The 22,552-nt window shown below is 37.9% G+C and overlaps 4 protein-coding genes across 4 annotated transcripts; 3 read left to right on the top strand and 1 right to left on the bottom strand.

Moving 5' to 3' along the window:
- Window positions 1–202: 202 nt before the first annotated feature.
- Window positions 203–2,815, top strand: LOC120175760 (protein NOI4-like). Its single transcript, XM_039182327.1, has 3 exons — window positions 203–223; window positions 2,277–2,462; window positions 2,594–2,815. Exons 1-3 carry the CDS (start codon window positions 218–220, stop codon window positions 2,636–2,638), a joined length of 237 nt encoding a protein of 78 aa, XP_039038258.1. The 5' UTR covers window positions 203–217; the 3' UTR covers window positions 2,639–2,815.
- Window positions 2,816–5,014: 2,199 nt separating this feature from the next.
- Window positions 5,015–7,396, top strand: LOC120175790 (ABC transporter G family member 26-like). Its single transcript, XM_039182353.1, has 9 exons — window positions 5,015–5,367; window positions 5,444–5,599; window positions 5,663–5,828; window positions 5,913–6,182; window positions 6,287–6,408; window positions 6,498–6,568; window positions 6,651–6,863; window positions 6,979–7,136; window positions 7,220–7,396. The coding sequence occupies exons 1-9, from the start codon at window positions 5,246–5,248 to the stop codon at window positions 7,394–7,396; spliced, it is 1,455 nt and encodes a 484-aa protein (XP_039038284.1). The 5' UTR covers window positions 5,015–5,245.
- Window positions 7,397–8,550: 1,154 nt separating this feature from the next.
- On the bottom strand, window positions 8,551–11,255 carry LOC120175869 (heat shock cognate protein 80). Its single transcript, XM_039182424.1, has 3 exons — window positions 11,076–11,255; window positions 10,608–10,749; window positions 8,551–10,525 (listed from the first exon to the last, which is right to left on the bottom strand). The coding sequence occupies exons 1-3, from the start codon at window positions 11,196–11,198 to the stop codon at window positions 8,691–8,693; spliced, it is 2,100 nt and encodes a 699-aa protein (XP_039038355.1). The 5' UTR covers window positions 11,199–11,255; the 3' UTR covers window positions 8,551–8,690.
- Window positions 11,256–13,099: 1,844 nt separating this feature from the next.
- LOC120175858 (enhancer of mRNA-decapping protein 4-like) lies at window positions 13,100–19,311 on the top strand. Its single transcript, XM_039182416.1, has 12 exons — window positions 13,100–13,756; window positions 14,172–14,221; window positions 14,284–14,440; window positions 14,531–14,755; window positions 14,948–15,076; window positions 15,409–17,031; window positions 17,349–17,708; window positions 17,784–17,903; window positions 18,013–18,183; window positions 18,453–18,617; window positions 18,745–18,870; window positions 18,951–19,311. Exons 1-12 carry the CDS (start codon window positions 13,100–13,102, stop codon window positions 19,257–19,259), a joined length of 4,092 nt encoding a protein of 1,363 aa, XP_039038347.1. The 3' UTR covers window positions 19,260–19,311.
- The last annotated feature ends 3,241 nt before the right edge of the window (window positions 19,312–22,552 follow it).

Raw genomic sequence — 22,552 nt, 5'->3', positions numbered from 1 at the left:
TAAAACGTTTTTAAAGTCTGATGACTACTGTTATAGTTTAACCTAATTAATGTTACGAAATTCATACGCTAACCGCTGTTCTTTTCAAAGCTCCAAATTTTCTTCCCTTTCGGTTCACATCTCTTGCACCCAACAATATTTTACTTCTTCAAATCATTCTCTCTAAGAAAAACACTCCATTTCTCTCTTTTATTGCAAGTTCTTCTTTCCAGAATTCATGTCGGTATGTGATCTTCACTGATTCCTTTAATTTTCTGTTTAAATTTGTTAAAACGAAGGTTTATATTCGTTGTTTGATTTGATTTTTTTTGTGTGGATTTAAGCTTTTGTTTGTTTCCATTCATATCCTTCTGGGTTTCCACTCCTTTACAATTCTTAATTTTTTTTGCTGATCAAAGTTTCTTCATTTGGGCAAGTATTATCTTCATGATTGGAAATTTAACATTGTCATTTTGTTATTCTTTTTTCTTTGACGAGTTTACTTGAAGATGGGTTTGAGATTTTTGTTTTGTTTAACTGATTAGCTACAAAACCATCTGAGCAATTTATTGTATAATAAGTTCATAATATGATTTATGGTTAATAAGTTTTTTTTTCCTTCTAGAGGGATAATTTAAATTGATTCAAATGGGTGATTGTTTTGGCATTGTTTTAGAATCTTGGTCCTGGTTGGAATTAGGATGGTTTACTTGATGTACCATTAATTGTGTGGAAATGTAGTTCCTGGTCATTGAAAAGTTAGGATTGTGATTGTTGTACAAGCCCATTAGTATACCCTCGGACCTCGGGCATAGGGTTATAAATAAGAAGAGACAGAGCGCGAGCTACTTGAGATAAATTCGGTCAAAACTCGATCAAGTTTTGAATTGAATGGACTCGTGCTCGAAATCGACTCGAATTATTAATGATTTGTAGCGGGCTACTTGATACCCGACTAAAATGCTCGTGAGCAGCTTGAAAAATAATATCATTAAATTTTTAGATATTTTAAATTAAATTATTAATAATATTAATATTTATACGTTGTTCTTGTTTTAGAAAATACAATATTAGGCTTTCATGCACTTAAGGTTCAGGTTCGAGCTCGAGTTGAGCTTCAATTTTTTATTTCGAGTTGATAATTTTAAGCTCGTGAGTTTTCGAGTGGAGTTCAGTTTTACATTTTTTGAGTCGAGTCGAGCTCAACAATTCTCAAACTCGACTTGTTTACAGCCCTACTTGGGCAAGCTCAAATGTTTCGCGGAAACCGGCATCGGATCACCACCTTGCACAAGATAAGATAGCTCAGTCTACCTAGCCTCCCTCCCTGCACAAGTTGGATGTATGACAGTGAACTAACACAACAGGCTCTAAGCCGGCCTAATCTCACTCTTGACCATACGCCAATTCACCTGCCTCGCGGCATTAGAGATGTAGGATATATAAGAAGACTCCCTCTCTCCCCTTAGGAGAAGGGAGCCGAGTCCGAATCGCTACTTCAAAAGCAGCAAACCTACCTTCCCGTACATCAACAATGATAAATTTCTTTTGAGAACATTCCAAGAGTCGATATACTGAAGTTTGATATGTGAAGAAAATTAGATTTTTCTTAGGAGTGTGCAGAGGGCATGTGTTGTTACTTGTGTAGTATTTGCCTGAAGCAGATGAATCTTCTGTATCAATCTGTTCATATTCAATTGATCGGCAATGTTCCAAATCTTCCGAAGAACTCTACTGATTTGAGTAGCCGACTTTTAGAAGATCATATTGTTCCTTTCCTTCCATAGAAAATAGATGAAATCCCTCCAAACAATGTGCTAGATACTGATGATTGAAGCATTGCCGCGTATGTGGTTGATTGCCCATGATAATTCATCACCCCGATTGTGCACTCTTCATTTTATCCGGCAAAGTTCTAGCAACTTGCACCATTAGAATACCTTTGAGTAAAGAAGATACGGTCCTTTTGGTTCTTGTTCTAGATTGCAGAAGGGGCAGACCTCTTCAGTGATTATTCCCCATCGAGAGGACGGTATTTGGTCGGAAGTTTACCAAGGATTGATAAAATATGTGCCATGTCATTGTCTGCTCTTGGTCTTAATAGCATTCCAAACTGTAGCAACCAGAGTTCTTTACGGGGTCTATCGCCATGTTTATTTTGACCGATGCGACGAATGCTTGAATTTTCATGACTCGATATTGTTTTGATTGCTAGTTTACATCGATTCAAGTTTGACTTTTTTGGAAGATTCATTTTCTTTATCATGTCATGATAAGCTTCTCCATTTGCCCAACAGGAGGAGAAGGGCCGCCCGTTGCCAAAATTTGGTGAATGGGACGTTAATGATCCTGCATCATCCGAGGGATTCACCGCGATCTTTAACAAGGCAAGGGACGAGAAGAAAACGGGTGGCAAACCCGAGTCACCAGAAAAGGCTGATCCTGCTGTTAAGTCTGGAGCGGATCCCAGCAAACCCCGACCTGTAAGTAATCTTCAACAACTTACCTTGCTCATAACATCTCGATGAACGCATTAGATGTTGATAACCAATTCTTTTGATGTTCCTTCGATGCACATTAGATTTCTCTCCTGATATGCTGTTTTTTTCTCCAGAAAAAATGGTTTTGCTGCATTCGAGCCCCGGCTGCAGAACCCTAATGGAATCCTGTCTGATTAGAGCTTCCACACGTATGTTATTATACTCCACCATATATTCTTAAACAGATAGGATCTACTGTATCTATATGTACTGATATGGTGGGTCATTATTAGAAGCAGAGTTGTTTCTTCTTGTTGTTTAACTTCTCTTTGTTATAAGCTGTAAAGCTTATTGTATGACATTTTCTTTCTTTAATAGAGTGATCAGCTATGTTGCTCGGTATCTTCGTTTTTATTGAAGTATTCGTGTTCGGACACTCGTATCCGGCACTTGGATATTGCAATATGACCTTCTAGGATCCCTTCAGTTGCATCAAAAACTCATAAAATAATCGCAAACGACACTCACATTCGAGTTCGAGTAATTCAAGAGCAAAATGAAAACATGAATGAGAACTCGAACTTTGCTGATGGATCTCATTGCCACTAGTCGAATTATTCAAGAGAAAATTGCGAAAAACATAAATGAGAATTGATCACCGGTCAGCAGATAGGATCGGGCCTAAGCTGCATCGGCATCTGCTCTTTCAGTCTCGTCTGGTCTGGTCCGGTCCACCGTTGCATACACAGCTGGATGTTTTTCCATGTTCTTATTCCCATCGCTTACTGATTGAACGCTTTCCGATCTAAATGATTTCCATTGCTTTCTTCACATACTTCCGACGCCGGGTCAGATTTACATCATTACTAGAATCCTAAATCCAAAAACATTTGCTTTCTTGCATAGATTGAGCTCAGCAACCCTCACTGTTAGGCTCTCTCATGCCGGCCAATGTGACGGAAGTGTCTCTAAACACGAAAAGGTTTTCTCGGTTCGCCTCGTCTTTCATCGTAAAATAAATTCTTTGTTTGATATAAATAGAACAACCCGGAGACTGTGGAGAAAGACAATGTGCAGTATAAGATAGTTTTACAGATTTGCATACAAGGTAGATGAAGAACTATGAATCAGTCCCTCAATGGTGGTCATTTCCATCTTCGCCTCTGAAAGTTCCGATAAAGGGTTTTGGCTTCCTGGTGGAGAGTTCTCCTCGCCTGTGCGAGCACACTATTTTTCACATTACCTGTTGGGATTATTCAAGCCACAACGAACATGGTACGATCATTCTCGAAGAAATAGCAATAGCATTTCAGATTCAAAGTCTCTAAGCATGATTTGTTTAGGTGCATCAACCGGGAGGCTACCATCAAGCATGAGCACTACATGAACCTGCATTATTGCCCAAGGGGAGTCCCTAGATATGCCATGGCGAAGATGTATTTTACAGTGCTTCGATCATTTGGGGTGTCGGAGGTTAACTAATAATGTTCACAAACTACAGCAACTACCTGCAGATGAACTGGTTCTTTCTGATTGGTTTGCTCGCCCCAGTTCCAGTCTGGTGGCTGTCGCGCAAATTCCTGGAGAAAAAAACGACCGGGTTAATACATATGCCGATTATCATCGGAGCTTCGCAAGCTATGACATCGGCTAAAGCTGTTTAATATATTTGTTGGGTAGGTGTTGGGATCTTCTTTAACTGGTATGTTTACAATCAGTACAAAGAATGCCGGGCTAAACATGATTGCCTTCACAGGTACGTTTCTTTATCGGCTCTTCAATCTGATGAAATCAATGGTCGAGATCAGTGGGGTCGTGATGCCACGGGCCATCGTCCATCGGCTCATTGTCTCAAGGCACCCGGGATCATGTCCGAAGGATGCCCTAGGTTATATTTTGTATGATGAGTCGCCGCCACAGGAGCCATGCGATCCTTCGAGTTATGAAATTGTAAGAACGCTTTTCTTCCCCGTATCTTTCCTGTTCGTTTTATAATCTATGTTCGGCCTTTAATATAATCTAGATCGAATAAATTAAAAAATAAAATTTTAAAAAATAAAGATAAATAAAATCCCCAAAGCAATTCATATTCTTGGCATGTTCATGCTGTTATATAGTTGATATTTATATTAAAAAAAACTTCATTAAAACTAGGTCAGGCATGCGTACAATGGAAAGCATGTGGTCTACCAACTCTTCCCCCTCAATATATAGGCAAGCCTTTGGCTCATCACAGTTGATTCGCTTCATTTTCTCTACCTACTTACATACAACAACTATTTTAGTTAAGTTTCTCTTCGGATTTTCATCTTTCAATTATGGAAACTCGAAAAGAGAGTGAGATCGAGGACTACCAATGCCGTTGACGCCTCTGAGGATGGGGTCTATGCAGATTGCATGTAGCAACGGTTTCGGTCATAACATTGAGTTCGTATCACAGGCTTACCTTAGAAACCGGTATTCCGAGATCGATATCGAGGACCACACCGTGTATGCTGATAAAGATCAGCCTCTCCCCATATTTCTTAAAGTAGTTTGATTTCCGGGTTTTCTTTGATTTGTTAGATGTTTAGTTTATCAGTATTAACTTTTGATATGGTCCCGGTTTCGTATACGAAGTTTGAAGACTTGGAAAACAAGGTTCGGAGTCACCAACCTGCCTCGATCAACCCGGTGAGAGCGGTGATGTCGAAGTTAGCTTCGCAACTGAACTTGGAACATGATAAGTACAAGGAGATCCTTAAAGGCGTAACGGGCAGCACCGGCCCGGTGAAATCCGTGCTTTGATGGGTCCTTCTGGTAGTGGCAAAACAACCTTGTTAAAGATAATAGGTGGAAGATTGACAGATAATGTTAAAGGAAACATAACGTACAACGACCTCCCTTACAGTCTGGCTCTTAAGCGAAGGTTAGGCCAGTTTTTATCAAAGCTTTCTTCTTTTCTCCATCATTCAATTGATTTCGAGTGTTCTGTTTCCTTGCAGGATTGGATTCGTGACACAGGATGATATACTGCTGCCTCAACTAACGGTCGAAGAAACCTTAGTTTTTTCGGCATTTCTGAGACTTCCGAGTGACATGAGCCTGCAACAAAAGTACGCAAAGGTGGAGATGATTATGAAGGAGTTAGGCCTTGAAAGGTATGAACAAATATGAACCACATAGGGATTTACCTTGCACTCTTACCGTTGCGATAACCACAGATGTCGTCACACAAGAATACGGGGTGTATTGATAAAAGGGATATCCAGTGGAGAAAGGAAAGAACTAGCATCGGTTATGAAATTCTCGTTGATCCATCATTGTACTTCCGGTCTCGATTCTACTTCAGCCAATAAACTTATTCATATTCTTCAAGAAGTTGCAAAGGTATCCTAGTTGACCAAAATATGTACAAAATGCAAACGGTTCCTATATAGAAAATGAGCCAAGATCTTGGTTGATGGTATGCAGGCAGGGCGAACTGTAATCACGAGGATTCACCAGCCGTCGAACCAAATGTTTCACATGTTCAATAAGGTTCTGCTGATATCAGAAGGCTACCCTATTTACTCCGGGAAGGCAAGAGATTGCATGGAGTACTTTTCGTCGCTCCGATTCATCCCGGAAATAGCAATGAATCCGGCGGAGTTCCTGCTCGATTTAGCAACAGGCCAAGTTCATGACATAACTCTTCCTGAAGATCCAGTGGCGTCTCAAGGAACGGCCGAGTCCGAGAAGGCTGTAATCAAAGTACAAACTCTTTTTGACAATGTAGAGGATATTTAATCCCTTTCTTTATATGATCATCTCCCTCTCAAAACATATTCTTCTTCACATTATATCAGTATCTTCAACTCAAGTACAAAACTCATTTGGAGCCAAAGGAAAAGGAAGAGAATCACAGAAGTTCCAAGGCGCCACAACACCTCCGGATGGCTATTCAAGTGAAGGACTGGACAATAACTTGGTGGGAGCAGTTCATGATAATAATGAAGAGAACGTTTCGAGAGAGATGACGGGATTACTTTGATAAGCTGAGATTACTACAATCACTAGGAGTTGCAGTCTTGCTCGGTCTTCTTTGGTGGAAATTGAGCGCCGCAACCGAGGCTCAACTGAGGGATCAAGTAAAGTTTCCCGAACTTCATTTTACAAATCTTTGACTCCCCAATGTCCCCATTACATCAAATGGATGACTTCTATTTTCAGATTGGTCTGCTGTTCTACATCTGCATCTTTTGGACGTCTACGTCAATTTTCGGAGCGGTATACGTTTTCCCATTCGAAAAGGTCATCTGGTGAAAGAACGGAAAGCCGCCATGTACAGGTTAAGTGTATACTATGTTTGCAGCACTCTGTGTGACATGGTGGCACATGTTCTGTATCCCACATCATTCATGTTGATTGTCTACTTCATGGCTGGTTTCAAGAGAACAGTCGTTTGCTTCTTCCTCACGTTATTTACCATCTTATTGATAGCAATTATAAGCCAAGTAAGTCAAGCAATTTCCGATATACGACGTTCTTTGCTTTTAAGACCCAAATACTCTTCTCCGATTAATGCGATCTTCGACTTCGCATATGAACGAAAAACTAGGGAGTGGGGGGGCTGCGGTTTTGAGCATTAAAAGGGTAGGGATGATGGCATCACTGGTGTTGATGTTGTTTCTTCTCACAGGAGGTTACTACGTCCAGGTACTTGAAACTATAATAGAAACTGCTTTCGATTCTTCATCGGATCCGATGAGTTCACTGAACAAAGTTGTTCCGTTTTGCAGCATATACCGAAATTCATGCAGTGGATGAAGTACTCATCGTTCATGTACTATGGCTTTAGGCTTCTGGTGAGGTGCAATACTCTGGGGACCAATTGTAAGAATGCCAAAGCCCGGGCGGCTGTCGGAATCTACAGGATTCGCCTTCGTCCGACACGGTTTACCTCGGCGGAGGCCTGAAGAAGTATGGATTCTACTCGCCATGGCACTCGGATACCGGTTGTGTGCTTACATTTGCCTGCGCAAGAGAATTAGTTCATGTACTATTTGAGCAGAATCTGCATTGCTGAGAAACATATGTAACAGAAAGACAGAAAAAAGCTCGAGGGGCTTTGCCTTTTCCTTTCCTGTTACCTTACGAATTCCATGCATGCAAACGCTTTTTAGTATAATGTTGTCATCAATTTTTTGTGGAGCTAATTGCACCACATGTCCTCAAAACATGACTTTATTTTAAATTGATTCCTAAACTTTTACATGTTCCAACTTAATCCCTAAATTATAACTTTCATCCTAAATTAATCATCAACATTTTAATTTATCCCTAAACCTTCATTTAAAACGATCACCAAACTTTTTGAATTTTTCAATTTCATCTCAAATTATATGTATATAATGATCACATCTACTATTAATAAAATCGTTGGATCTAATTAGGGATGGCAACTCAACCCGAACCCGACGGGTTTCGACCTGACCCGATTAGGCCGGATTTTTTTTATAAAAAAATCGGATTCGGGTCGGGTCGGGTTTTTTAAATACACTGTTCGGGTCGAGTCGGGTTTAGGGTGAAAAAAATCCGACCCGACCCGAAAAATATATATTTTTACCTATATATTTAGGGATAATTACAATATTATCCCTCTATATATAATTTTTTTCAATTAAGTCACTATTTTTATTGAATAAAATATATGTTTTTAATTATTTCGGTTCGAGTCGGATTTTTAAGTCATATATTCGGGTCTGGTCGGGTCGGTTGAAACCTTATTTTCTTCGGGTCGAGTCGAGTCACGAGCGAAAGACCCTTTCTTCTCAGGTCGAGTGACCCTAAAATCCAACCCGACCTATTGCCATCCCTAGATCTAATTATATTATTATAAGTCTGAAAAAAAAATCTAAGTTAAACTATAATTGAAACTATACATATTAAGATGAATTTAAAAATAAAACTGAGGATTAATTTAAAAAGAGAGTCATAGTTTATGAATAAAATTATAATATATAAAAATTTAAAGACAAATATGGAACAAGAATTGTAGTTCAAAAGTTTGACGATTAATTTAAAATGAAAGTTTAAGGACGTATGATGCAATAAAGGCTGTAAAACATTCGAAGAAAACACAGAGCATTTTATCATTTAAGATCGTCTCCAAACATAACTAAGCAAATCCTCCAAAAGGAGGCACCAGACAAAATGTAAAAGACGGGCTAAAGGATCGTTCGAAATTAAAATTGTACTTCTACTGAGTTTTTAGTCAACTTCCTCCATCTTGCTTCCTTCAGCATCGGCGTCCTCCAACGGGGGCATGTCAGCATCGGCTTCGGCTTCGCCTGCATCCTCGTCGATACTCAGGCCGAGTTTGAGCATCCTGTGGATCCTGTTGCCAAAGGTGTTAGGGTCGTCGAGGCTGAACCCGGAGGTGAGGAGGGCGGTCTCGAAGAGGAGGAGGACAAGGTCCTTGACGGATTTGTCGTTTTTGTCTGCATCAGCCCTCTTTCTCAGCTCCTCCATGATTGGGTTCTCGGGGTTGATCTCCATCGTCTTCTTGCTGGACATGTAGCCTGCCATGCTGCTATCCCTCAAAGCCTGGGCCTTCATGATCCTCTCCATGTTGGCAGTCCAGCCGTACTCACCGGTCACTAAACAGCAAGGAGAATCAACCACACGGTCGGATACGATGACCTTCTCGACCTTGTCACCCAAAACATCCTTTATAACCTTGCACAAACCCTCGAACTTCTCCTTCAAAGCTTCCTTCTTTTGCTTCTCGTCCTCACTCTCATCGAGTTTCAAACCTTCCTTGGTAGCAGACACGAGCTTCTTTCCCTCGAATTCTTTCAGTTGTCCAACAGCATACTCATCGATAGCATCAACCATGTAAAGGACCTCATAGCCCTTCTTCTTCAGCTTCTCGAGGAAGGGGGAGTTCTCAACAGCCTTTTTACTCTCACCTGTGATATAATAGATATCATTCTGACCTTCCTTCATTCTGGTCACATAGTCCTTCAAGCTGGTCATCTCATCACCGCTCTTGGTGGAGTGGTATCGCAGCAATTCCGCAATCTTATTCCTGTTCTGAGAGTCCTCATGGATACCAAGCTTGAGGTTCTTCGAGAAGGCCTCGTAGAACTTGTTGTAATCTTCCTTGTTCTCAGCTATTTCAAAGAAGAGCTCAATGCACTTCTTCACCAAGTTCTTGCGGATAACCTTCAAGATCTTGTTCTGCTGCAACATTTCTCTAGAGATGTTCAGAGGAAGGTCCTCAGAGTCAACGATACCCTTCACAAAGCTGAGAAACTCGGGAATCAACTCCTCGCAGTTGTCCATGATAAAGACACGTCTGACATACAGCTTGATGTTGTTGGGCTTCTTCTTTGTATCAAAGAGATCAAAAGGAGCTCGCTTTGGAACAAAGAGGACAGCCTTGAACTCGAGTTGCCCCTCAACTGAGAAGTGTTTGACGGCCAAATGCTCTTCCCAATCATTTGTAAGGCTCTTGTAGAATGCAGCATATTCTTCCTTGGTAATCTCTTCCGGCTTTCTCATCCAAATCGGCTTCTGTTTGTTCACCAAGGACCATTCATGGGAGACCTCCTTAATCTTCTTCTTTTTCTTCTCTTCCTTCTCCTTCTCCTCGTCAACATCCTCGACTTTCCCTTCTTCATCCTTCTTGTCCTCCTCATCCTCATCATCAGAAATCTCCTTCTCGGTAGTCTTCTCAATCCAGAGAGAAATGGGATAGCTAATGAATTCAGAGTGCTTCTTGATCAAGTCTTTGAGACGTCGCTCCTCGAGGTACTCAAGCTGATCCTCTTTCAAGAAAAGTGTAATCTTAGTACCCCTGCCAAGGTTCTCACCAGAGGTATCCCTGGTGACAGTGAATGACCCACCAGCTTGGGACTCCCAAACATACTGCTCGTCATCGTTGTGCTTCGTGATAACGATAACCTTCTCAGCAACCAAATACGCGGAGTAGAAACCGACACCGAATTGACCAATCATACTAACATCAGCACCAGCAGCCAATGCCTCCATGAATTCCTTGGTCCCCGATCTCGCAATGGTACCAAGATTGTTCACCAAATCTAAACGACACCGACATCATCGCATTAGACTCTCATTTAACTCGAAACTCTAAACTCTGAATGCACAACTAAGCACACTTACCAGCCTTGGTCATGCCGATACCACTGTCGATGATCGTCAGGGTGTTGTTAGCCTTGTCCGGAACAATATGGATGAAGAGCTCAGGCTGAGCATCGAGTTTGCTCTTGTCTGTCAAGCTCTCAAATCTAATCTTGTCTAAAGCCTACAGAAAACAGGTTCAACAATCAAAACAATTACAAATATAAATGCCCAGTAACTTGCAATATATTAAACACATTAGATTCAAGAAATGATTAATCTCCACTCTTTTACAATCAACAACCCAATAAATAACACAATTTCAAACTAAAACCGTGCAGTCTCATTAAGAAATTCATATGAACCCTAAAATTCTATCACGGAAACGATTAAGCAAATCCCATGAACATCAAATCATAACAGTTCAGATCCATTAGCTAAAGCATTAAAAAAAACTCAATTATCAGTCTTTAAACGTTAAAAAAAAGGGGGAAATGAAAGTGGACTTACGTCGGAGGCGTTGCTAATGAGCTCACGAAGAAAGATCTCTTTGTTACTGTAAAAGGTGTTGATAATCAAGCTGAGAAGCTGGTTGATCTCAGCTTGAAAAGCAAAAGTCTCTGCATCCGCCATTGATGGATGAACTCTAAGCTACCGATCCAAAAACAAAAAACGTTAGTTTGGAAAGCTATGAACTTTGGGTTTCGAATGGAAATGAAAACAGAGTGAGCACTGCTTTAAACCTGCGAGTTAAGGAGACTTTATAGAGGAGACATATTAGGGTTTCTAGATTCTTCTATAAGCCAGAAAATAGGGAGTAGGGACACATTGCTTTTTCTATTTTATATATCAACTTGCAATTTGAATTTATTAAGGGTAAAGTACATAAATGGTCTATTAATTGTAGGTATTATTTTATCAAGTCACTCGACTATTAAAAATTATAAAATAGTCATTCAATTATAGAGTGTTACTTTGTTGAGTCTGTCTATTATTAAAAATTATAAAATGATCACCTGACTATTCACTATGTTCCAAACTCGTCTTTTTTGTTTGAAAAAATGGACACTATTATGAGCTGAATGTTAACATATTGACTGTGATATGATAAAATATGATATTAGAATCTCAAACGACTATCATATCTCAGTCATTATTTAACGTCCAACATAATCAACTACCAATAATTTCAACGAAAAATGACGACTTTTGAACATGATGACTAGTCGAGTGATTATTTTATAATTTTTAATAGTTGAAGGACTTAATAATATAACAAGATAGATGAATTTCTTTCTTTTATTTTAATTCTTTCTAGTTTTACCCAAAAAGAAAAAAGAGAATTAAATTTTGTTTTTTTACTTAATATAAAAATAAGAGTCTAAATCATATCATTTTTTTTAATGGAATTTTAATTTTTCTTTTGTTAATTAAGGTGCCTAATGTTATAAATTTTACTACTTTAGATATCTCGATCGTTAAAATATTATATTAAGTGACATGTGTCATTCTAATAATTTTAAAAAAATTATTTTAAAAAATTAAAATTATATTAAAAACCTAAAACTTTTATTTTTAAAATTCTAATACTTTAAAAATTATAATTTCAATCTCTAAATTCACGTCAGTCACCGTCGAATCTCCATCCAACCGCCACTACACCAGAAGACTAATTAGTAGTCAAAAAGTCATCATAACAAGAGTAAATCGACACTACTCCGATGAATAACAACGTTATAAATCACGACACCTTATGATCTCGATGACTAATCGACGATAGAGATAACAACGTTTGATTAGGAATATGACAAGTACGATGTCAACGGTGATGGTCATGACCGACAAGGGATGTAAGGTGATTAGAGTTAGAGATTTGAGAGTTTTAAGATTTTTTTATATAATTTGAGAGAAATTAATTTTTTAAATATAATAATATTTTTATTTTTATTTTTTAAATAAAAATTTTAAAATTATCAAAACGTGATACATATTATAGAATTTCTTAACGGCCGTTATAATCGAATATTTCAAATGATAACGTTAATAATATTAGGAAAAAAATAGATGTTCCTTTTTTTCATATGTATGGGGTAAGGGGAAGGTAAGATAGTAGACTACCCCAACACCAGATTGAGAACAGCTTCCGTAAGAGACCTTCGAATTATGAAATACCCTCCGTGAGACTCGATCCCACGACCTCAAGCTTAATAATATTAGACAGACTAATCGGGAAAAAAATTAGATTTTTATTTGAAAAAAATTAAAGTTAAAAAGCCCCGGAAATCAATTCAAAAGCCTTTTCCAGAAATCTCACATTGCACCCCAAAGGCCCTAATCTGTACAAATCTTCACTTTCCAATGTTCCCATTTTCTGATTATTTCTTCTTCTTCGAGGCTGTTTCTGTCAAAAGAAATTCTTTGATCCTTCATTTCTGCCAAAGGAAACAGATACCCAGATCTTATTTTCTCGTAAAAAAATCAGATAGCATCTCCAAAGATCCTTTGATTTCTTATCTTTTGCTCTTCCATGTGTGATGGCTTCGACAGGGAACCCAAATCAAGCCATCCCATTTGATGTGCAGAGCTTCTTCAAACCCACAGTTTCGAACCCATCGAATTCAAACCCTCAGCCGCAAAATCCTTCCCCATCACCGTACCCCACGCCTTCTCCTCCCTTCTTTCACCCACAGTATCACCAATTCTACATGCCCCCTTCGTCCCCAACGCGTTCGAATTACCAAGACGCCAAATCCCTCTCCTTCCCTTCCCCTCCTTTCAGCCCTTACAATGCCGGCAACCAAATTCTCGCCCTGATCAACTCGTCCCCTCAAAACCCTGATATCCCGCCCCAGAAGCAGCCCCCCCAGCTGCAGCCGCCGCCCCATGCTCGGTTTTTGGGGTCCGGGAGTCCCAATGTGGGGCCTTCGAGGGTGCATAGCTGTAAATTGCCTCGAGGGAGACGGTTATCAGGCGCTCAGGCGGCGTACGATATCGATACGAGGCTGTCCGGCGAGGATCAGCCTCAGCTTGAGGTCACTCCGATTACAAAGTATGGGTCTGATCCTCAGCTGGTTTTGGGAAGACAGATTGGTGTTAATAAGTCTTATATTTGTTATGGTTTGAAAGGAGGCAGTATTCGGATTCTTAATTTAAACACTGCATTGAGGTCTTTGTTTCGTGGACACACGCAGGTTTATCTCTTTAACTTTATTAACTCTGAATTTTCTAGTTTTTAGTTTTATATTGGATTGAAATTAATGTTGTAATACAATAGTTTACAGGGTGAGCAAAACTCGACTTGAAAAAATATATCTTTTTACTCGACTCGAATTGACTTCGAGTTATGAAATAGAGCTCTAATAGTAACTAAAAAAAAATAGTAATTAGTGTATTGATTTTTGAAGTTTGAGACTTGTCAACTTGAATAACTTGAAGTTTTTTGACTTAGACTCGATCGAACGCTCACCCCTAAATTGGTAATAGATTAGTTCATAGAATTAATGTGCATTTTGAGTTCTGGAATGGCAAGCTTTGGGTGCATAAGTACTGCATTTGGATGATTATGATCGTCTCTATGTCCAACTGATATTTTTTCTTTTCTCTCAGAGGATCACAGACATGGCTTTCTTTGCTGAGGATGTTCATCTTTTGGCTAGGTATTTTCTTCTTTAATTGGTAGTTTCGCTTTTTTGCTTCTTGGTAATTCGTTTTTCTGCAGTGTGAGTCTAGAGGGAAGGGTATATGTTTGGAAGATATCTGAAGGTCCGGATGAGGAGGATAAGCCACAGATTACAGGGAAGATAGTTATCGCTGTTCAAATATTAGGTGACAAGGAATATGTACATCCGCGTGTTTGTTGGCACCGGCACAAACAAGTAATGCGACTTTTTTAATGTTCATCCATATTTAGAGGGTTATTATTTACTGGTTTTTGTTGCCAACGGTATTGCAATCTCATTTTTCAGGAAGTTTTGGTGGCTGCGATTGGAAAACACATTCTGAGAATTGATACTATGAAAGTAGGGAAGAATGAAGTCTACTCAACTGATGCACCTTCACCTCTCCATTGTCCTATTGACAAGTTGATCGATGGGATTCAGTTGGTTGGTAAACATGATGGAGAAGTTACTGATGTTTCAATGTGTCAATGGATGATTACCCGTTTAGTTTCTGCTTCTACAGATGGCACGGTTAGTATTTTCTGTTATCATTTTGTTGCATTGATTTGTGGATATCTATGTGGTCTCTCTGTGTTCTGTTGTGGTGCAGACATGTAACTATCTTGGTTTCTTGTGCATTAGTGCTGAAATTTTATGTTGAATAACTGGATAAATATGTTTATGTCAAGGATTATGCACTTACAATCTTATGCTACGCAACAGATAAAGATATGGGATGACCGCAAAGCAGTGTCACTAACAGTTTTGAGGCCACATGATGGCCGACCTGTTTATTCGGCTACATTCTTAACTGCACCTCACCGACCTGATCATATAATACTCATGACAGGGGTAAGATTTCAATGTTATTCTCTATGTGTGTGTGTGTTTGTGTGTCTGCAACTCTGCATCATATTTTTGCCTATTTGTTAGTCATTGACTTGTTCATATAAAGTTCATAGTTGTTCAAATTCTTGTGATCTGGTTGATGTGACATAGTAGTCTGTGCATTTACCTTTTGACTTCAGTCTATTTTAAATGAACTTTTTATTCATTTATTTTGTTATATTTTTAATTTTAGGACCGTGTTTATGGTTTACGTTCCCATGTGCGAGTCTTGTTATTCCATCGAATATCCATATATCTAATTTGTCATATTTTACTTTTTTGATAATTTTTCCCAGGGGCCCCTAAATCAAGAAATCAAAGTTTGGACTTCAGCAAGTGAAGAGGGTTGGCTACTTCCAAGCAGTACTGAAAAATGGATTTGCACCCAGACATTAGACTTAAAGAGCTCTGCTGTACCTCAAATGGAGGACGCTTTATTCAACCAAGTTGTTGCATTATCTCAAGCTGGCCTTTTCTTACTTGCAAATGCTAAAAGAAATGCTATATATGCCGTGCACATAGAATATGGTTCTTGTCCAGCTGCATCACACATGGATTACATAGCCGAGTTCATTGTCACAATGCCCGTATTAAGTTTTACTGGGACAAGTGATCCTCCTGATGAACATATTGTTAAAATATATTGTGTTCAGACACAGGCTATCCAGCAGTATGCTTTGGAATTATGCCAGTGCATCCCGCAACCACTGGAAAATATTGGCTTAGAGAATTCAGATTCAAGCATTTCACTTGATGCTGCCAACACTGAAGGCTATGATTCTTTTGATCCATCTGGAAATAAACCTTCTGAGTTGCCGCTTTATACTTCAGTTCCCAAACCAAGTAAACAAGTAAGTAGCTATGAAAATTTAAGAGATGTGAGGTATACTTCAAGCCCCCGTTCTACCACTGAGGCAAACGCTGTACAAGAGTTGAATACTTCGAATATTGATCCTAAATCTGCTTCTGCTTTGGGATCAGCTGCAAGTGATGCTGATATTGGTTGCATTGCATCACAACGAGCAGTTCCTCCTAGTCCTAGGTTGTCCAGGAAGCACTCTGGTTTTCATAACTATGACCCAACTTACCAGCTTGGTGACCATGTTGGAAACCAACTGGTTGTGGATTTTCCAGTTGACAGACAAATGGACACTGTTCGATCGAATTTATCTGGTATGCAATCATCAGAAGATGGTTCAAGGAATGGTGACAAGAAAATAATATCAGATGAGAAATCTAGTGCATATAATCCTCCCATCATTTTCAAGCATCCAACTCATCTTCTGACCCCTTCCGAGATATTAATGGCTGCAACATCTTCTGAAATTACCAATGTCAATGAGGGAAAGAGTGAAGGCGAGTTACATATTCAAGATGTGGTTGTCAGTAATGATGCATGCAATGCTGAGTTGGAGGTAAAAGTGGTGGGTGAAACGAGATCATCTCAGAACAATGAATTTGGTTCCTACGGAGACCTTCAAAATCGGAATTTTGAAATTAGAGAGAAATTCTTTTGCTCTCAGGCTTCAGATCTCGGTATCCGGATGTCAAGGGAGAGCTCTGCAATGTCAAGGGATGCTTACTTTGTTGATGAATCTAGGCAAGCAGATGGTGTTGGTGCATCAGGTTCGCATGTGAAGCCTAATGTTGGTGAGGAAGAAAACAATGATTCCAGAAAAGATCTGTATGGAAAGGTCTCAGAATCAGCGATGCCTTCTACATATCAACAATCACCGGCACCAAGTGGAAAAGGGAAAAAGAATAAAGGGAAAAGTTCTCTGGCATCTGCTCTCTCTTCTCCTTCTTCAAGTGCTTTCAATTCTGCAGATTCTTCCACCGAACCAGGAGCAAATTCCAATCTCCCCTTAGCAGGTGCTGCATTTCCTCAAATTGCGGCTGTGCAAGATATGCTTAATCAGGTGATTGCGGACAGAAACAAAAAAATGTAAAAAGTGGTTACACATGTATGCATCTGTGTTGTATGCACATTTCTTCCATGTGTTAATAGTTATAATCATTGATCTACCATAATTTTGGATAAAAATCGTTCCTTAGTCGTTTATATAAAAGTTCACCTAGGTAATTCCATATGATTAACCACATTTTCACATATTATTCCTTATATGTATTTTGCCTAGCATTATGATATCTTGCTTTTCAAAATAAATATGGTTTAAAGATTTTTGTTGCACCGTAGATGGTTTCTTCTTGAATGTGATTTCAATCATTTTTGCAGCTAATTACTACACAAAAGGAAATGCAGAAAAAAATGTCAAATATTGTGAACGCCCCGGTTACAAGAGAAGGCAAAAGGCTTGAGGCTGCTCTTGGACGGTGCATTGAGAAAGCCCTTAAGGCCAACACTGATGCTCTATGGGCTCGTTTCCAAGAAGAGAACGCGAAAAACGAAAAGATGCTGCGAGAACATACACAGCAGATGACGCGCCTGATAACCAATTTTATGAACAAGGATTTGGCAGTAATGTTGGACAAAGTAATCAAGAAGGAGTTAGCTGGATTTGGACCTGCTGTAGCTCGTACCATTACTCCAGCAATAGAGAAAACTGTAACTTCAGCGATCAACGAGTCTTTCCAGGTTAGACTTCTGAAAAACTGGTTCGTTTCCTAGAAAGCTGTCTTAGTGGAATCTAACTAGTCCTTTGTGTGACAGAAAGGGGTCGGAGATAAAGCAGTGAATCAACTAGAAAAATCTGTTAATTCAAAACTCGAAGCTATAGTTGCCAGACAAATTCAAGCACAGTTTCAAACTTCCGGCAAGCAAGCTCTCCAGGTATGCAAAAGTTCACTACACTTGGTGATAGGTCAAGAAGGTTATTTTGATTCTCTTGTTATAAGATCGAATTATTGTCATTCTGCATGTTCCTGGCTATTTCTTGTAGGAGGCTTTGAGGACTAGTGTGGAAGCTTTAGCGGTCCCGGCCTTTGAGGTTTCATGCAAAGCGTTGTTCGAGCAAGTAGACGCTGCATTTCAAAAAGGGATGGCTGAGCATACGAATGCTGCTCAGCAGCAATTGGACTCTGCAAATTCTTCTTTGACAATTACGTTAAAGGTATATTTCCGCTGTCTTATTTACTTGCTATTTCACTCGAAGGCCTGTAATTCATGTTCTTTTTCCAAGATTTATGACATTGGGAGCATTAAATGTTGAAACTAGGAATTACTGTTGGTGTGTGATGGTATTTTTTGGGCGATCTGAGGTATAATAATATTCATTAGAGCATGCGATACTATTTGTTTCTATAGAGCTCTTGTTCGATGTGTGTTGTTTTGAAAGTATCATTGTGTCATTTTCTCCTTTGTAATCTCTCCTAATTGCAGGATGCCATAAATTCTGCGTCGTCGATTGCTAAAACCTTAAGTGGGGAATTTGCTGAAGGACAAAGGAAAATTTTAGCCCTTGCAGCTGCTGGAGCTAACGCAAGCGCTGCAACTTCATTGTCTTCCCAACTCAGCAATGGACTTTTAGGTTCTCTGCATGACAAGGTATGTTTGTTTTGCCCATTTTCTTCGATTTCACCACGAGAAACTAATGCCCAATTAAAGTGAATCGCCAAAGTCAAATCTGGCTGTTATGTATCACTTCTTAAATGAATTTCTATCCGTGCCTCAGGTTGTTGTGCCCATGGATCCAACGAAAGAGCTATCGAAATTATTATCGGAAGGCAAATACGAAGAAGCGTTCACAATTGCCCTGCAAAGAAGTGACCTCTCCATTGTTGCTTGGGTTTGTTCACAGGTAAAGTGTCTCAAATTTTCACCAGAAATTTTGGTTAAAGTCTTTTCATTACAAGAAACCATTATTTTTCTTCGTACTAGGTCGATCTACGGATGATTCTGTCGACCAATCCTGTTACTTTGAGCCAAGGGGTGCTGCTCTCCCTCTTGCAGCAGTTGGCGTGCGACATCAACAAGGACACGCCCCGAAAACTCGCATGGATGGTAGACGTGGCCACGGCTATCAACCCGGGCGACCAAATGATCGCGGTGCACGTAAGACCAATCTTTCAGGAAGTCTGCAAGAGAGTGCACGAAATAAGTAGCTCGACTTTGCTTACGGGTGCCGAACACGCTAGTATCCGAGCTCTCGTCTATGTCATCAACTATGTTCTAATGACATGTAAATGATGGAAACATGATGAATGATTTTGGGGTTGAAGTTTGTACAAGTTCCTGGTTGATTTTCATGTAAGGAGGAGGAAAGGACCCTCTTGGTTTACAGGACAGATGGGGTCCTGATTTTGTTTTTCCATAGATGTTTTGTTATCAAATACTTGATTTTTATTATGCTGTCAATATGAGATTTAGGGTTTCAGCAATCCTATTTAAGAACCCAACAAGGGATTATTAGATTTCTATATATATATTTTTTATAATTTAGATGTCTTTAGTCATTGAATAATTCTTTTAAAATATTATTTATATAAGATTAAATGAAAAAATAAGTGTTTTAAAGTATTTTTCATTCATTATATTTTTATAAACCTTAAATATATCTAAAATCATAAAAAATTCTTAATTTTAAACCTTCTTACTAACCATCAACGGTTACCACCGTTATTATCGTCGTCGTTAGTCAATCATCTATCTTTCATGTCGTCATTCTTCGAATCTTAAAAGGATCATTGCACCTAAGCCTACAACTAATTGTTATGTCATTGTGTTAAATGTGGTTTAACGGTGAAGTGATATAATTAAAGCAGAAATTAAAATTTAATATTATAATTAATAAAGTTTGAAGTTTAATGGTATAAACAAGTCAGAGCTTAATGTCCAATGGTATCTATAGTAATTTTCCCTAAAATAAATAACTTACACAATTTAGCTGTAAGAAAGTGCCACATGGCAGAGAATCATCAACCACCTTTATGTTACTCTTGTCATTTAATTTGAATTTTATAATGAAAATAATAAATAAAACCATTAAATCCAAATTCCAAATCGGTAAATTTCGTGTTAAATACTTAAACTATCAATTTTGATTAACTTTTAAATTTTTTAAATCATACATAACGTTTAATTTTTGTTTCGTTTTAGTATCTCACAGTAAAAAAACTTGACGAACGGGCTCGTCGGGCGCTACATCTACAGACATCAAACATCACATTCGTAAGTCGATTAAGCTCAACTTTCTAGCCCGTACCTTTTTGACCCACATAATGTAACTCCGGCCTCCGTCACCAGAAAATTCCAATCTCTCCAAATTGACGATAGACTCTTCGATTTTTTTATCCTCCGATCTCCATTGTCAACCATCTGATGGGATTGAAATTAGATTATGTTGGTCGACTCATCGTTCTCTCGTGGTCCACCGTTCGGATTGGTCATTCGTCCACCGGAGCTATGCCCCATCAATCCGTCTGTTAAATTTTTAACGATTGTGTACTAAATGAAACAAAACTAAACTTTACGCATGGTTTTGAGAAATTTAAAATTTAGGTACAAAAATGAACTAAAATTGATAGCTTAGATACTAACTACGTAGTTCACCTTTTTTTTATTAGGTTCACCGAAGAAAAATCATTGTTCTATTGTTCTGCTGCTACACGCCTAAACCCAAAGGCCAAGCTCAAGGTTCATCTCTTTCCCCTTGGATTACATTCATACTCCTAATTTTTAATTATGATTCATTTATTTTTTTCAAAAAATTTAATTAACTGATTTTCTTCATTTTATTCCGAGATTGGCTAAATTGAAAACTCAAATATGGTAGATGGACTGTCACATAAGCATTATGGACTGCCACGTCAGTACCTTAAACTGTCGTGTTAGCATTGTAAATTGACACGCCAACTACGACGGTCAACGACGAAAAAGTTGGTCAAAGGACCATTGGATTTGTTTTCAGGTTAAAGTGCCACATTGAGAGAAAAATAATATAAGGGTCACATTGAATTTTTTTTCAAAAGTATAGGGATCTTTTATGTTTTTTTCCTTTATATGCTTAGTTAGTGTTTCACCCTCTATATGCACTACTTTGATTGTTTAATACTTTTAGGGTGCGATTGGTTTACGGAATGTAAGATTACCAGTGGGAATGTAAGATTACTAGGGAATAGGATTACTGGAATGTTGTATTTTATGTTTAGTTGATTTAGCAGAAATGTAAGATTACCGTGTTTGGTTAAAGGAATAAAAGATTATTAGAATATATATTTGACCAAATTGTCCTTATTATATATTTGTTTATTTAACAAGTTGAAAAATATTTATATATTTTCTTTAAAAAATTTAAATTCATAAAATTTATATATTTTTTTTACAAAATTGAAAATATAAAAAAGTTTAATGAAAGGATAAAATTTTATTTTAACCCTTGAACTTCATATAAAATTTTAATTATAGATTTTTTTAAATCTAAAATAATTTAAGGATAAATTTGTAATTTAACCTTCGTAGAATTTTTATTATTCAATGATAGAAGAAAGATATTTTTGAAAGAAAAAAATTTAAGGGCATTTTAGTCCAAACACCGGTAAGGCGGTAATCCAATAATACCTAAGGAAAGGGAGGTAATAACATTTCCGATAATATACTTCAAAAAATCTACTATTGGTAATAAAACACTACCGGGAATGAGATTCCCGACCAACCAAACATGGGAATGTAGATTCTATTCCCATGAGAATCTCACATTTCTTGATCCAAACACCCCCTTAAGATCTGCAGTTAATGGACTTGAATTTAACACAAGAATCTTAGCAGTGTTAACAATTGGACTTGACTTTTTAATTTTGAAAAGTATAGGACTAGTTCCTTGAATTAAAAACAATACCGTCTCAAGCATTTTCGAGACCTCGAGCGAAAACTAAAAAATATATCTTCATAAAATAAAAATATATTTCATTACTTTGAACAATTAATTTAATATTAAATAAATAAATAGATCGGAAAAATATATTATTTTATATTTTATTAAGACAACACCTTAAATACAATTAAAAGATAATAAATATAAAAAATGAATGCATGTATGATACATAGCTTGATTTTGAATAATAAATAAATAAAAATAATTATATTATTATTTTATTGTTAGATTGAGATCGAGGAAGACTAAAAATTAAATAATATTTAATAAATTGAAGAGTAAGATTTGAAAAAAAAAAGAAAAACATGATTAAATTTAATTCAAAACTGAATGAATAAATAAGATAAATGGAAAAAGAGGGTCAAAAACTAAAAAAAATTATGAAATTATACAAATTATGAGTACTAATTATAAATATAAAAAAATCAGGGGACCTAATTATAAATACAAAAAAATTGGGGCCCTAGAGCCGACCCTGATTGAAAAGTAGAATGACTAAATTCCAACCATAAAAAGAGCACAAAGACTTGCCTTCAATATATATATATATATATATATATATATATATATTGGGTTTAAGCTGTCAGCTGTAGTTTGTTTCTTAGTGAAG

Source organism: Hibiscus syriacus, unplaced genomic scaffold (assembly GCF_006381635.1).
Source record: "Hibiscus syriacus cultivar Baekdansim isolate YM2019G1 unplaced genomic scaffold, ASM638163v2 tig00003292_pilon, whole genome shotgun sequence".
Taxonomy (NCBI): Eukaryota; Viridiplantae; Streptophyta; class Magnoliopsida; order Malvales; family Malvaceae; genus Hibiscus; species Hibiscus syriacus.
Note: the sequence above shows the minus strand (reverse complement) of the source record. Positions and strands in the feature narration are given on the sequence as shown.

Bases quoted from the DNA above. Each gene is read 5' to 3' on its own strand.
- LOC120175760 (XM_039182327.1), top strand. The intron at 2,463-2,593 runs GTAAGTAATCTT...TTTTTTCTCCAG, and splicing joins ATCCCAGCAAACCCCGACCT to AAAAAATGGTTTTGCTGCAT.
- LOC120175790 (XM_039182353.1), top strand. From the start codon at position 5,246: ATGGGTCCTTCTGGTAGTGGCAAAACAACCTTGTTAAAGATAATAGGT. The intron at 6,409-6,497 runs GTGGGAGCAGTT...TACAATCACTAG, and splicing joins AAGGACTGGACAATAACTTG to GAGTTGCAGTCTTGCTCGGT. The intron at 6,569-6,650 runs GTAAAGTTTCCC...TTCTATTTTCAG, and splicing joins AGGCTCAACTGAGGGATCAA to ATTGGTCTGCTGTTCTACAT.
- LOC120175869 (XM_039182424.1), bottom strand. From the start codon at position 11,198: ATGGCGGATGCAGAGACTTTTGCTTTTCAAGCTGAGATCAACCAGCTT. The intron at 10,750-11,075 runs GTAAGTCCACTT...TGTTTTCTGTAG, and splicing joins TCATTAGCAACGCCTCCGAC to GCTTTAGACAAGATTAGATT. The intron at 10,526-10,607 runs GTAAGTGTGCTT...GGTGTCGTTTAG, and splicing joins TATCGGCATGACCAAGGCTG to ATTTGGTGAACAATCTTGGT.
- LOC120175858 (XM_039182416.1), top strand. From the start codon at position 13,100: ATGGCTTCGACAGGGAACCCAAATCAAGCCATCCCATTTGATGTGCAG. The intron at 17,032-17,348 runs GTGATTGCGGAC...TCATTTTTGCAG, and splicing joins TGCAAGATATGCTTAATCAG to CTAATTACTACACAAAAGGA. The intron at 18,618-18,744 runs GTATGTTTGTTT...TCCGTGCCTCAG, and splicing joins TAGGTTCTCTGCATGACAAG to GTTGTTGTGCCCATGGATCC.